The following is a 13,345-nucleotide window of genomic DNA, read 5'->3' on the forward strand; positions in this document are numbered from 1 at the left end:
CTGCTGCCAAAAAACATCCCTAGAATAATATGATGCTGCCACCACCATGCTTCACTGTAGCACGGTGTAGCACTGGTATTGGGCAGGTCAGACATGACTCTTAGCATTCAGCCCAAAAAGTTCAATCTGGTCTGAGGCTCCTTCAGGTGCATTTTAGCAAACACCAGGTGGGTTGTCATTTGCCTGTCATGTGTCATGTGCCTTGAAGAACATCATCTCCTCCTCCATTCCAGACACCACAGATCCGGAGCCACCCATGGCTCCAACACCATTGTGGAGTTTGCTGACGACACAGTGGTGTTGGGCGCCATCTCCAACAACGATGAGGCGGGCTACATTGACGAAGTGAAGAATCTGGCATCATGGTGCCAGGATAACCACCTCCAGCTGAACGTTGGCAAGACCAAGGAGCTGGTGGTGGACTTCAGAAGGAGTCAGCACAGAGACTACAAGCCCACTATCATCAATGGAGCTCCAGTGGAGAGGGTGCAGTCCTTCAAGTATCTTGGTGTCCACATCTCCTCAGACCTGACATGGTCTGCCCACATTCAGGTCCAGACCAAAAGGCTAGGCAGCGCCTGTATCACCTCCGACAACTGAGGAAGTTCAGGGTCTCGCTAGCGATCCTCTGGACTTTCTATGTAGGTGCTGTGGAGAGCATCCTCACACAGAACATCACATCCTGGTTTGGGAACAGCTGTGTTAATGACCAAATAGTTCTTCAGAGAGTGATCTGTACAGCAGAACGCTGCTGCAGGATTGCTCCCCCCCACCCCCTTCAGGACACCTACACCAGGAGATGCCGGACTAGAGCAGCGCAGGTACTGAAGGACCCATCCCAACCTGGCAACAAACTGTTCCAACTTCTGCAATCCGGCAGAAGGTTCCGCACTATCCGGGTAAGGACAGAGAGACTCAAGAGGAGCTTCTATCCCCAAGTCATCCGGGGCCTAAACTGATTGGCCACTCTACCATACAGGTCTGATGATGGAGTGCTACAGAAATGGTTCTCCTTCTTCTCCTCTCTCCACAGAGCAATGTTCAAACTCTGTCAGTGTCCATCAGGTTTTTGGTCACCTGCCTCACAAAGGACCTTCCACAATCACTTATACTGGTCGGGGAACCAAATCTAGGAAGCGCCCTGGTGTTTTAAACTTCTTCCATTTACAGATTACCGGATTACAGGACCTTCAGTGCTGGAGAAATGTTACTGTACCATTCCCCATATCTGTGACTTGATACAATCCTCAACTATGGGACTTTATCCATACAAACATGTGCCTTTCCAAATCATGTCCAGTCAACTGAATTTACCACAGGTGGACGCCAATCAAGTTGTAGAAAAATCTGATAGATCATCAGTGAAAACAGGATGTACCTGAGCTCATTTTTGAGTGTTATGGCAAATGATGAATACACGCACATGCTGTAAAATTGTTTCTTTTTAAAATACATTTGCAAGAATTTCAATCACTTTGTTATTATGTTCATTTTTTTTCCAAATCAGGCATAACGAGACAGGGGAAGCAAAACGAGGGACTGTCAAAGATAAAACAGGAAGTAGCACGCAAACCAAGATTCAGACAAGGACACACAGGCTTGACACGAAGATGGGGGTAAACAAACATAGAAACACATGACAGACGGGGGAGACAAAGGAGAAAACACAGGGAGAAGAACATGGAGACAGCACAGAGATATGACACGGATGAGAGGGAGAGACAGGGCAAGAGACATGACTGACAGGAGGGGAAGCCAAACAACAAAACAGAAATACCAGACCAAAGAAGCGGGAACATAAACTGATAACCCTAAATTAACTTAAAACTAAACTAGAGACCTCTAATAATATAGCAGGAAAATTAACAGGGATTACCAAACGCTACCATTTCTAGTCACACAAACTAAACAAGAAAACCCGGCCTAATAAAATCCAGAAAAAAGGTTCACTTCTCAAAATCAAAAAAATGAATTCAACATGATGCAAAAGGTCACAAAACAGAGAACACTGGCTCAACGATCCGGTACCATGACACTACTATAATAGTGTCAGTGACTTAAAAAAATAACGTGTTAGATATTTCAGGATAAAAGACAGTCTGAAAACAAATGAAAATATTTCTGCAAAGCCTGCGAGTGAAGTGTTCCTCTGTTGTATATAACGAGCCAACAACAGGAAGTGAAGCTGTCATCTGCAAGGACTTTGATTTTGGATGGCAATTTAGATTTACTGATTGAGCCATTAGCCAGTCAGTCAGACACAGCCTGGCTTCCTGAAGCGTTTTCTATATTGTTTCCTGATCTATGATATTATGTGAAGCCCGTCTACTTGATATAGTGATTTCTGAACAGACTGTGTTCTTAGCACATCCACAATACACACTCAGACACATATGCATCACAATGTCACATAAGTATGAAGTGTATTAGGCCACCGTAAGTGTGTGAGATTAGAGGCTTTGAGCATTGTCCGTGCGGGGAGACATTGAAACCAAAGACTTAGGGGAGTTTAAAGTCTTTTAGAGCTGTGTGCAGGGGCAGATAGACAATGTGTTGTTACACCGGCTTTGAAGTGTCATCTCAGAGAATAGAAGCTCAGACAATGAGAGACGGTAGAGGAGTGAGGATTACAGAAAAGTGTGTGAGTGTGTGTGAGAGTGTTTGTCTCCATGGATTAGACCCCACATGGAAAGCAGCTTTGTCAGCCTGAGCTGTTATCTGTGTTGAAAGACACTTTACTGTTGTGTTTGCTCAAGAGGACAGCGGGCAAAAACAGTCATTTCTCCCTTTCCCACATATTGACGTACACAAACAACAAACACAGATGCAAACGTGCGTGCACGTGTACACACGCATAGCTCCCGCTCACTCAAACCCAGAGGAATACACGCACATGCACTCAAACACGCACAGCTGTCAAAAGCGCAAGCCAACAGTGTGGGGAATAATCACGCACTGTGTTAAAAACAAATTGATATTGAACAAATTCATAATCAACGTAATAATTCACGTAATATATGTTAAGTGATCAGTTTGACCTCAATCTTTCGTGATACACCGTTATATTTACATTATTTCTACAGTACGAATGATTTTCTTTGGTACCTGGTCAAACTTCAGTTCTCCTCAGTCTGCGCTTCTCCAACCGCGCACTCGCAGGCAGCAGCTCTCCCCCGCCCCCTCGCTCAGTCGCTTAGTGCCTGAGCTCGGATCATACCAATATTAGGGGGGATTTACGCACAGTCGTAAATTCCCACAGTGTGCACTATGTGCTTTGAATATTGTGTGTAGTTTTTGTTTTATACAGTTGTCAGCCAGGCATCTAACTATGAAAAAATTACACTTCAAAAGACCCCGGGCTTCTGAAAAAACAACCCGGGCTTAAGCCCAGTAAGCCACCACCCTGCTCCGCCACTGCTTCAAAGAAGCCTGGAGAACTATTCATGAACACTACTTAAAGAAATTAAACTAAAGTTTGACTTAGAGTGTTCAGGCTGTGTTGAAGAATACTGGAACGTACAAACATTGCAGTTTATGTTTGCATGTTAGAATAAATCACCCTTGATTTAGAATGCACATCAAAACCCACCGTTTTAGTGTCTGTAAATAGTATTGGATGTGTGTGTGTGTGTGTGTGTGTGTGTGTGTGTGTGTGTGTGTGTGTGCAACTAGTGAGGTTGTGTAGGTTGTGTAGTAAATGGGTACACTGTAAACTGTAAGCAAAGACAGAATGACTGACAGCTGTGTGGGAGACAGCAGCAGGGAGCAGACACTACCAGCGGCTGTCAGGATGACAAATCCACTTTAGCCTCTGCCTTTAGGCGCCTGTGACACACAGACAAGCAGTAAGGTGTATAGGCTGCCATGCATAGCTTTCTGGCAGTACCTGTCATAGTAGTCCTCATGATAGCTGTCATACTCCAGGTCGAACTCAGATCTGCAGGAGAGGTGGAGAAAAAGTCAGAGGAGAGATGAGGTGAATGGTCAAGAATTTGTCAAAACTACATGATGGGCTTTTACCAAAGCTATCACATTTTTCACATAACTGACAGCATGCTTGGTTGGTGTGTCAGTCTGTAAATGTAAGTCTTAACAGAGTTATACAGTACAAACACTTCATCTGGAAAGAATACAATGTTCATGATCTCCAGCCAGCCAGAAAAAAAACATCAAATTTGCTCTGCTGCATCATCCAAGGTGGATAATCCATAGAAATTGGATCGTGCTCCAACTGTACCACCCACTGAACACCTCTATGTGTAAGCTTGGTGAGGTAAGCAGTGATGCATATGTGTCAGAATGAGAGAGAGAGAGGAGGGAGAATCAGAGGCAGGTGAGTGATGTGACTGGAGTGAATGGTCCGTACCTGCGGAAAAGAGCAGAGGAAGTGGAGGGGGGAAGTGACACTAAGCCACTGCAATTTCACATTCTAGTGTGTCAGACCTCAGCATTCCTCCCTAATCCCTTCACAGAGTCACTAATAATCCCTCCATGTTGCTCATCCTCCCTCTGTCTCATTGTGTCTCTCGCTGACTCACTCTGCTATGTCTGTCTGTCATTTGTTTATTTATTTGTCATGTTTTCTCTCTGTTTAAAATTACCCCAGTCTCTCTATTTGTCTCTTAGTCAGCCTTATGGTTCGATTCAATTCAAATCAATTCAATTCAATTCATTTAGTGCCAAATGACAAAAGTTGGAAGGTAAATGCCCTACAAGAATATTATTAGTATTATTAACTAATTTATTTTATTTTATTTTGCTCTGCAAGATTTATTCCCAATATCACATCTATAAATATAGTCTCTTAGCAACTAATGTCATGGTCGTAGATTTTTTAATTTTTGACTTCACGATCCATTTTTGTTTGGAGATGAGATTTGTGTTTGATTTCTATTCTTTGTTTCTTTTGAAACAAAAAATAACTCCTATATATTTAACCAATTATGTAAGACTTGCATTTTAAGTTGTCCTTGCATTGGATTTCTGTGAGTTATGTTTCTCTTTAATATTTACCGTTCTATTCATACAGTTTTCAAGTGTTATTTTTCATGAGTTGTATGGATTCATAATGATCTCCATTTATATTTTATTTTTTTTAAACTCCTGTTTTTAGTTAGAGGTAACTTTGAAGTTTGTATTTAGTTAGTTCCATTTTGTGTTTCCAATCTGTTCCTTTAGTCTTGTCTCTGTGTTTGTCTTATCTCTTTGAATGTTCTCCTGCCTTCTTCTGTCTTCCGAGTCAAGTTAATCTTGTTTTCCTGCTTATCTGACTCATTTACTTCCCGTTTTATTTTGGTAGTAGTTTGATCTTCTGTATCTTGTCTAATTTTGTTTCTCCTGCTTGTCGTCTTGATTGCTTTCTTGATTGCTTGATTGAGCTGTGTGTGGGTTTCCACCTCTTTTCTCCATCCTCATTATCTGTTGTATACATTGTTTCAGTCTTCCCTTGTTCTTTGTTGTGTCGTCTGTGTAATTGTGTATTCCTTATATCTGTAAAACCAGAATTCCCAACGTTTCATACGTTGTGTTCTTTGGATCTTGGACTTTCAAATTCTCTAAACTAATCAGCATAAAAAGCTCACCTTATGTTCTACACCTGTGTCTTGCATCCTGCTGTTGGTTATGCAATATAAATCTACAACACATGCATCTGAATATGACTAACTAATTACTAATGACTAATTACTCCACTGTGATGACTACAGTGTGTGCGGTAGATCAGAGCCCTTTTGCTAGAAATAACATGCTGTTGCAGCCAGAACCTACACTGTATGAAAACCAAGGCTGTGATGCTGCTAGCCAGAAACCCAAAACAATGAGCTGAGAGAGAATAAACCAAGTGTAAAAAGTTCTTTAGAGCTTAGCTGATTTATACTTCCGCATGGGTTTGACATCAAGATGGGTTTCTCTTATGTAGCAGGAGTTTTGTGGTCCATTGTTAATATAAGAATATTGAAATTTATTGAAATGGGTGCAAGAAAACGTGGTGCATATGAAGATGGGGTATGAAATTGTATTAATTCATTCATTTGTGTTGTTGGCTTGTGCCATTTATGTATACCTTCGATTCGTATATCTCATTTTTTCAGGAGTCGTCACCAAAACCAAAGTCCCTGCCATCTGCCTATCTGTCGCTGACGGGCAGCTGTGGTTCTCTTGTTATGCAGCTAATCTCAAAGAGGAGGTGTTTTTGTGTATAAGGAGAAACATCAGGGGACTAAAGTGAGTGCCACACAGTCAGAATTACATACAAAGCAAGACAAACATAATAACGTCTCAGCCTTAGTACTGTGTGTTTGTGTGGATCTGAAGTGTAGGCTTATTTTGGAGGGAACCATAATCACATCTCCTCCAGTATCGCTCTCACGGACGCTTTTCTGTCTCATACCAGCTGGTTTTCTGAGCTCAGGAGACAGGAAACCACAAAATAATTCATAACATGTAATCATGCCTGAGCTATACACTTGCCAAAAATGCAAAGCGCAATTTCAATCTAATTTAAAGATGGCCTTCTGTTAGCCTATTTGATATGAACAAGGTCTACAAGTTGTTTTAGTTCATTTTCTTAGGTAATATGTAATTCTCTGACATTTGAAGGTATAAAATTAAGAAAGCAATTCTAGTGAATTTGCCTTTTATCCTTGTAGCAGTTAAGGACTCACTGAGGACAGAGGAGGACAAAGGGAAGCAGCAACTCCACAGCTTCTTACCCGAACAGGGCTTTCTGTTCTCCAAGTGAATTCAACTAGACGAGAGAAAATAACAGCTATTCACCATAATCCCCACTGAGGGGGAACTAAGCTGCTGTTCACGTTCTGTTCGTTTCTTTTGCTGTGAGATTCTCTGGTTTACCTTTGGCTGTTTGCAAGGCTTTATGGCAAGTATTTCTTATTTGTTAAATCATGTAAATTGCAAATAGTGAAGGCCTAATTCAAAATGATTTTGAATTTGTTTTTGTTGATTAAAGCTTTTATAGTGTTTTATTTCCACTTGGTCACTTTATTTTGATCAATAAAAATTATCCTTTTGTTGGGTGTTAGCTTTTGTATTAGACAGTAACAACCTTACAACGTAAACAGTACGAGTCATACAGAGTGATTAGCTGTCACCTAACCCATAAATGTTGGATAATAAACTCTTTATTTATCTTGTAATAGTGTTTGGCCCATTAAAATCTCACCATACTGCAGTAATGATACACCTAGGTATTTTTTATGTGATTTAGCGAAGATGAATCTGTGACAGGTAAGCACAGCCCATTTAACCTGTAATTACATGCAAAGTGATCAGCCAAGCGCCTCTGCCAGGAGAGAGAGAGGCAGATGGACAGCAGGGTCACTGAAGGCTAATTAATTCTTTTTCATAATTTCTCAAGTGCCAAAGCAATCCATTAGACATGGCTGGCTATAAATCATTTTAGCCTCAACAAGCCTGCCTGGCTGCACGCGTGCGTGTACGTGTGTGCGCGCGTGTGTGAATGTGGAGATCAGGCATCTGTAATCTGTTTCTGTAAACAAAGCATCCCAGGGATTTCCGCCAACATAAACTCCCACCAAAGGCAAAACACCATCACAACTTAACAGATTCAATGGAAATTGTATGTGAGTATATTTTTGTGTATATTGTTTGTGTGTACTGTGTTTAATTACTAGTTATGTAGTTCAATTAATTTAGAACCAAATTAGGCAGTTTTTACATTTTACTGACAATCAGTTCTTGACAGTGGTGAGTGACAGTGACAGTGAAAAGAAAAACTACAACAACTTTGTCTAAGCCTTAAAAATAAGTCAAACATCTATTTTACATGAAATTTTATGCTTCATATTAACAGTTTTGATCACGATCTAGGTGTTAAAACATGTCTATATGTTTAGAATGAATAAAAAATGCATATTTGAATGCTTAAGTTTCATTTTGCTTCAAACTAATGTGTTTTCCATTTTGTTTATTTAATACAGTTTAATGTTTCCCCCCCCCCTAAAAACGCCTTTGTACTTACTTGCATGTATACTAATTAATTAATGACTGCACTGGATTCCCCATCAGAACCTCCTTAATTTTCCATGACGCAGATTTAGGAGACATCTCTCATATTGACATCATTTAGTTGCTGCAGATTTGTGGATAACACTTTAATGGTGCAAAGCTCCTGATCTGGTGACTGTGGAGGCCATTTTACTACAGTGAATGCATTCTCGTGCTCAAGAAACAAGACAAAATGAGCTTTGAGACACGGTGCCACGTTCTGCTGATTAGCAATTTGCAATCATAAAGGGCTGGACATGTTCAGCAACAATACTCAGGTAGACTGTGGGATTTAAATGATGCTCAGCTGGTACTAAAGGGCTCAAACACCCCCAACACAATTACATGACCACCATTAGTGCGAGTTGTTGATACAAGAGTGGATGAATCAAAGCTTTTAAAGTCATGAAGACTCATTAAATCAGACAACATTTATCAAGTTTTGATGCACCGTTGTTACTAAAGCCTCAGTTTTCTGTTCTTAGTGGACAGAAGCATCATCCCAGGTGGTCCTCTGTTGTTCTGGCCCATCTGCTAAAATAGTTAGTATTGACTTCATCGTACGCTTTTCTCCCTGTAGAAATCATTATCAGAGTAACTCTGGCCATTTATTCTGGACCAGTCTGGTTATTCAAGATCATTCGTTTTTGAAATACTCAAACCATCCTGTCTTTTCCATTTACAAACTTCTTACTTGTAATCTTTATTAGTATGTGATGGAGAAATAAGACATCCTGATTAGAGATGCACAGACTGACCAGCCAGGGACTGGAATTGGTTGATTCCAACATTTTGACCTTAGATGGGTCAATCAGCCTCGTGCATGTCTGACTAGAAGCAAGTCCATTTTATGCATGCACACCACGCACACAGTGGCACAGGCAAACAGTCACATTCATACTGACACACTAACATGTTGTTAGCATGGAAGCTCTTCACTGTCAATGACGACACAAAGTTCTCCAAAGCAAACCACAGGAGGAGCACCACAAAAATGTCCATAGCAACAAACCTTTATCACACTTAAATCATTACCCAGCTGAACATGGGCAGTGAAAGAAGCCACAAGTTGGCTAAATCTAATTAAATGTAATACCATCCTGAGCTCAGAATCAGCCATAAGCCAGTAGCCATCGTAAGAGCCTCAGTATGAGCAAAGGTCAATGTCCTGTTATCTGGTGAAGTTATTAAATTATACTAGAAAATTATGTACATAACTTTTGTTTTGTTATATAAATCTACTGCATCATCTTTTGTTTGGTATAGTAAAATATGTCAGGTAAAGGTGGGTGTACAGCAACTCAGTTTCAGTTAATTGTTTCTACCTCTTTATTTTTACTTGTTTCAGTGAGAGATCAAGCAACTTACTGCAGTTTGAAAGAAACTGTCAAGTATAATTGTTCATTTTGCCATGAAAACAATATTTTGTCTTTCCTTGCATGTGTTCAGTTATAGTTAGAAAGAAAACTGGAATCAATTTAGGAAAAGAAAGGAAACCTCTAATTCTGGTGTGTCGAAAAGTTTAAATAATGATGAAAAAACTTCTTTCAAGTGAGGATTTAAATGGATGGAAGACAAGAATCTTTTTATGAGCCTGTCTCTGATGCTTGTAGGTGTCGTTTCCCCCTAATGGCTCAGCACTGACTCCCAGAGCTCCATATCATTTCTGATGGAAAGGCAAAGGTCAGCTAGGTTATTATTGTACACTGGGTATGTCAATGTGTAGCGCAGTGAAACATGACAAAAACGTAGCTCAAGGAACCCGAGGACAGACTGCTAAACTGTAGGGTGGTAAACATCCCAGACAAGCTCACGTTAATGTAAATAACAATTCTTAAGAATACTTTTTTTCAGTGTAATTGCAATTTTTTGTTAGTACAGGAGTCCAGTTAACATTACAATTACAAAACATGTAGAATATGGAAAAACTAAGTCTTATTTATTTGTCTTGTTGACATTTTGCATAATAAGAATTGCTAGTTCAGTAGTCACCATGCCCCCCTACTCAGTTACAGTGAAAAATATGGAAAACAAAACACAGCTGAATAATCAAGAGGGAACACATTGCACAGCCCACACCAACTCAGGGAGACTGGAAACAGCAAGCAGTGAGGAAGAAATGAGATTACTCTGTGTAAAAACTATCACATAGGAGTTTTCATTATGCCCTGCCACAAAAAAAAAGGGGGGGGGGGGCACTACAATCATGCTCATGGACTGACAATGAGAGGAGACACAAAGAGAGAAAGAAAAGAAAGAGAAACCATGATATATTAAGGGTGAGCGTGATGAAGATAAGAGCAGAGAAGCTTTGACGGGGGAGGAGGGGAAGATGAAGGGAGTGCTGGCAGCTTGTTCACCCTATCAGGCACTCTCTAAGGATGGACTCTGAGCTAATCTACTCCCTCTTTCGCTTTCATTTAATCACTGTCACTTGTATTCTCTCCATTCCACTCACATTTTTAATTTATTTCTCTAAGTCCTTTTTAGTTTGTAAAATGCATCTAAGATACTTCAATATAATGGCTTGCTTTCAACATACAGAGCCACATCTACTTATACTGTATATATACACGAACTATAGAGCAATTTTATTTGATTTCTGATGGATTTATATAATGTGGTCAGTTTAAGCCTGTGCAGAGATGACAATCATTGCCAACTGTTCTGCATAAACTACAAATATGTGCCTATTTGATAGATGCAGCATGCACAGTTAATTATGCTTCAAACTGTTATCAGTGTTGTGGCTTTTGCACTTGGGAAAAAAATGAATAACTTCCAAGAAAATTGCCATTGGTGCATCTCTATAAAATAGCACTCAAGCTCTTTTTATTACTGAGCAAAGTTGTTGTCACATTTGCTGAAAGTAGTTTGGCAGTGTCTTGATGAAATAGACAAGGCAGTTACAAAACCTGCATATAGCGTCAGCATTAACTAAAGTACAACTGCATGGTTCCTCTCCTTGTTAGCCTGGGGAATATAATTTAAAAATTATTTGGAATTTTGCGTTGTCAGACTGCAGGACAGTTTTTCAATTTTCCTCATCTATCACCTTTGTAAGCACATATTTCTTAAATGTGCTTGAGACTAGAATTAATGCCTTGCTACCTGATGGTCTCACACAGCCATTAAATACTAGTTTTTGTTTTGTATTCTAACGTTTTACTAAGCATACATTTCCAGAGAACCTATTTCAACATGCAGCAATCACACACCTTGCTGGTTCAATCAATGACATGCATTCGACAGTAGCTAATCAATAGCACATCACTGTGCAATCTACTTATGGACATCCCTTACTGCTTGGCCCACTGGTCTGCATTACTTGAATATACTGCCCATACTCCAGGATGGTTTTATACAGCTACAACCCAATGGTAACTCATTGAGCTCATAAATTTTTTTCAGGCTTTCTGCTCTTGCTCTTGACGAAGGCGGTCACACTTTTCTCCTCTCCTCCTCTCCCTTAGCTTCCCTGCTTAGCCTCTTATGTCCTTGTCTAGTCTCGTGTTTTTTTTAAATTACTTTTACCCTGGAACACTCTCTCACAGTCTGTTCTCTAAAACCTAAAAGAGGAATTATGGATTTGATCAACTGGTCCCTAAATGCAATTGACACCCCTTTCTCAACGAGAAGTTTGGGCTTGGGTGAGCTTGAGTGCTGAAGATATCTACCTATTCGGAACCATGATAACAGGGTTCTTGCTGATCGGAGCTGGCTTGGCCCTGACTTATCGAAGAATTAAGAAAGCGGAACTGGCTGTTCAGACCCCCACAAGGCTGCCCGCTGGGATTGAAACGATGGGAAGAGGCGTGAGTTTCTCAAAATGGGCTCATTGAGTGCAGCACGGATAAGATCTTGGAGAAGCTTACGGCTGCCGTGAATACTCAGAATAAGATCTCTGAGTGCAGACTGGATTACATCTTGGAAGGGCTCGCTTGGAATAACATCTCTGAGCGCAAATTGGATTACATCTTGGGGAGGCTCACTGTGGTCGTGAGTTCTCAGAATCGGCTCTTTGAGCAAAAGAATGACAACATCACACCACCTGGGTTGGCTGGAAGACTTTTTACTTAGCCTAGCAGGGCGAAGGACACTGTCTCAGCTGAACTCTGGACACGCACACACATACATATACACTGATATGCGCACACTCATCCCCCCTCCCTTTCCAAACGCCTTTGATGCTTGTTCCCTTCTGGGAACACGGCGGGTCTGAGCCCGCGCTGGAATGGTAGTGCTGAGCAGGATGGCTGCTGTGTTTGCTTCGGATTATTCCTCACCCCCACCCGACCCTGTGGCTTGTCACGTGTTCCATAATGTTGTGCTGTGGACATTTATGTGCTTTTTTGAGCAGAAGAGTTTTTTTGTTTCCTGTTCTCATGCTGTCCTCCCAGGAGCGCAGCATGAGTAGAGGTCTCTTTTTTCCTCTTGTACTTTCCCATTGTAGTGTATATTTCAGTGGGTTTTTTTCTGTAACACTATCGATCTCTGACCTGTATCCCCATGTGATGTCTGTGTTGTGTGTGTGTAAGGTCAGGGGGGTCCTATTTCACTGCACGGCAACCTGCACGTGGCGAATAAAGCCTTGATTGATTGACTGATTGACTGATTAATTGCATGCATCAAGGTTAAATTATGGCCTGAGTGTATTTCATTCAGTCTTAGAAGTACAGGTAAACAGGCAAGGGTTATGTGTCAGATTGCACTCATCCTTCTTGCCCTTCTTTTTAATAGCCCTGTATGATTAGCAGTTCCTTAGGTTTGATTGGCAGTATCACCATCAAAAGGAGGTGCAGAAGAGTAGTAAATTAATAGATAGGAGCTGGGGAGTGATGCTGTATCAATAAGGCAGGAGCAGAGGTGGAGCATAACAGGCAGTTCATATAGACGACTGGCACGCATCACTGAAGAGGAGACTCAATGAAGAGTGTCGTACAGGAGAAAGGCGCTTTCCCTATTTGGTCTTCCAGCCCAAATGTCCATCAGAAGTAATCTCTTATGTCCTCTTATAAGAGTGATCATCAGCGGTAAATTAACACTCACATCACAGAACGGAGCAATGCCACCGTTCCAGAGCACTTAAACCAGAGTGGATAGAATGAAGGATACAGAGACAGTGAGAAAGGGTGAGTGGAGCATTTGTTAAAGACAGGAGGATGCGGACATTGGGCAGAATGAGTCAGATTCTCCCACAGCTGTCAGGGTGTGGACATTCCTGGCTGGGCTTATAGGATCAGCCACGGCAGGGGTAGGGCCTGGTATGGTTATTGTTTGATCGGTCATCCAGCTACAGAATATGAGCTGGAAGTTATTC

The 13,345-nt window shown here is 41.1% G+C and overlaps 1 protein-coding gene across 1 annotated transcript in view; it reads right to left on the reverse strand.

The window, feature by feature from the left end:
• Positions 1-13,345, reverse strand: part of LOC146718598 (uncharacterized) — a 38,018-nt gene that overhangs the window by 6,127 nt on the left and 18,546 nt on the right. Inside the window, exon 3 of the mRNA XM_085452913.1 lies at positions 3,887-3,937. Within this exon, the coding sequence (XP_085309039.1) occupies positions 3,887-3,937 (51 nt within the window). The remainder of the gene's footprint in view (positions 1-3,886; positions 3,938-13,345) is intronic.

The sequence above is a fragment of the Copadichromis virginalis genome, linkage group LG1, assembly GCF_057382275.1.
Source record: "Copadichromis virginalis isolate Kocher_CV1m ecotype Utaka linkage group LG1, C_Virginalis_male_GT1.1, whole genome shotgun sequence".
NCBI classification, from domain to species: Eukaryota; Metazoa; Chordata; class Actinopteri; order Cichliformes; family Cichlidae; genus Copadichromis; species Copadichromis virginalis.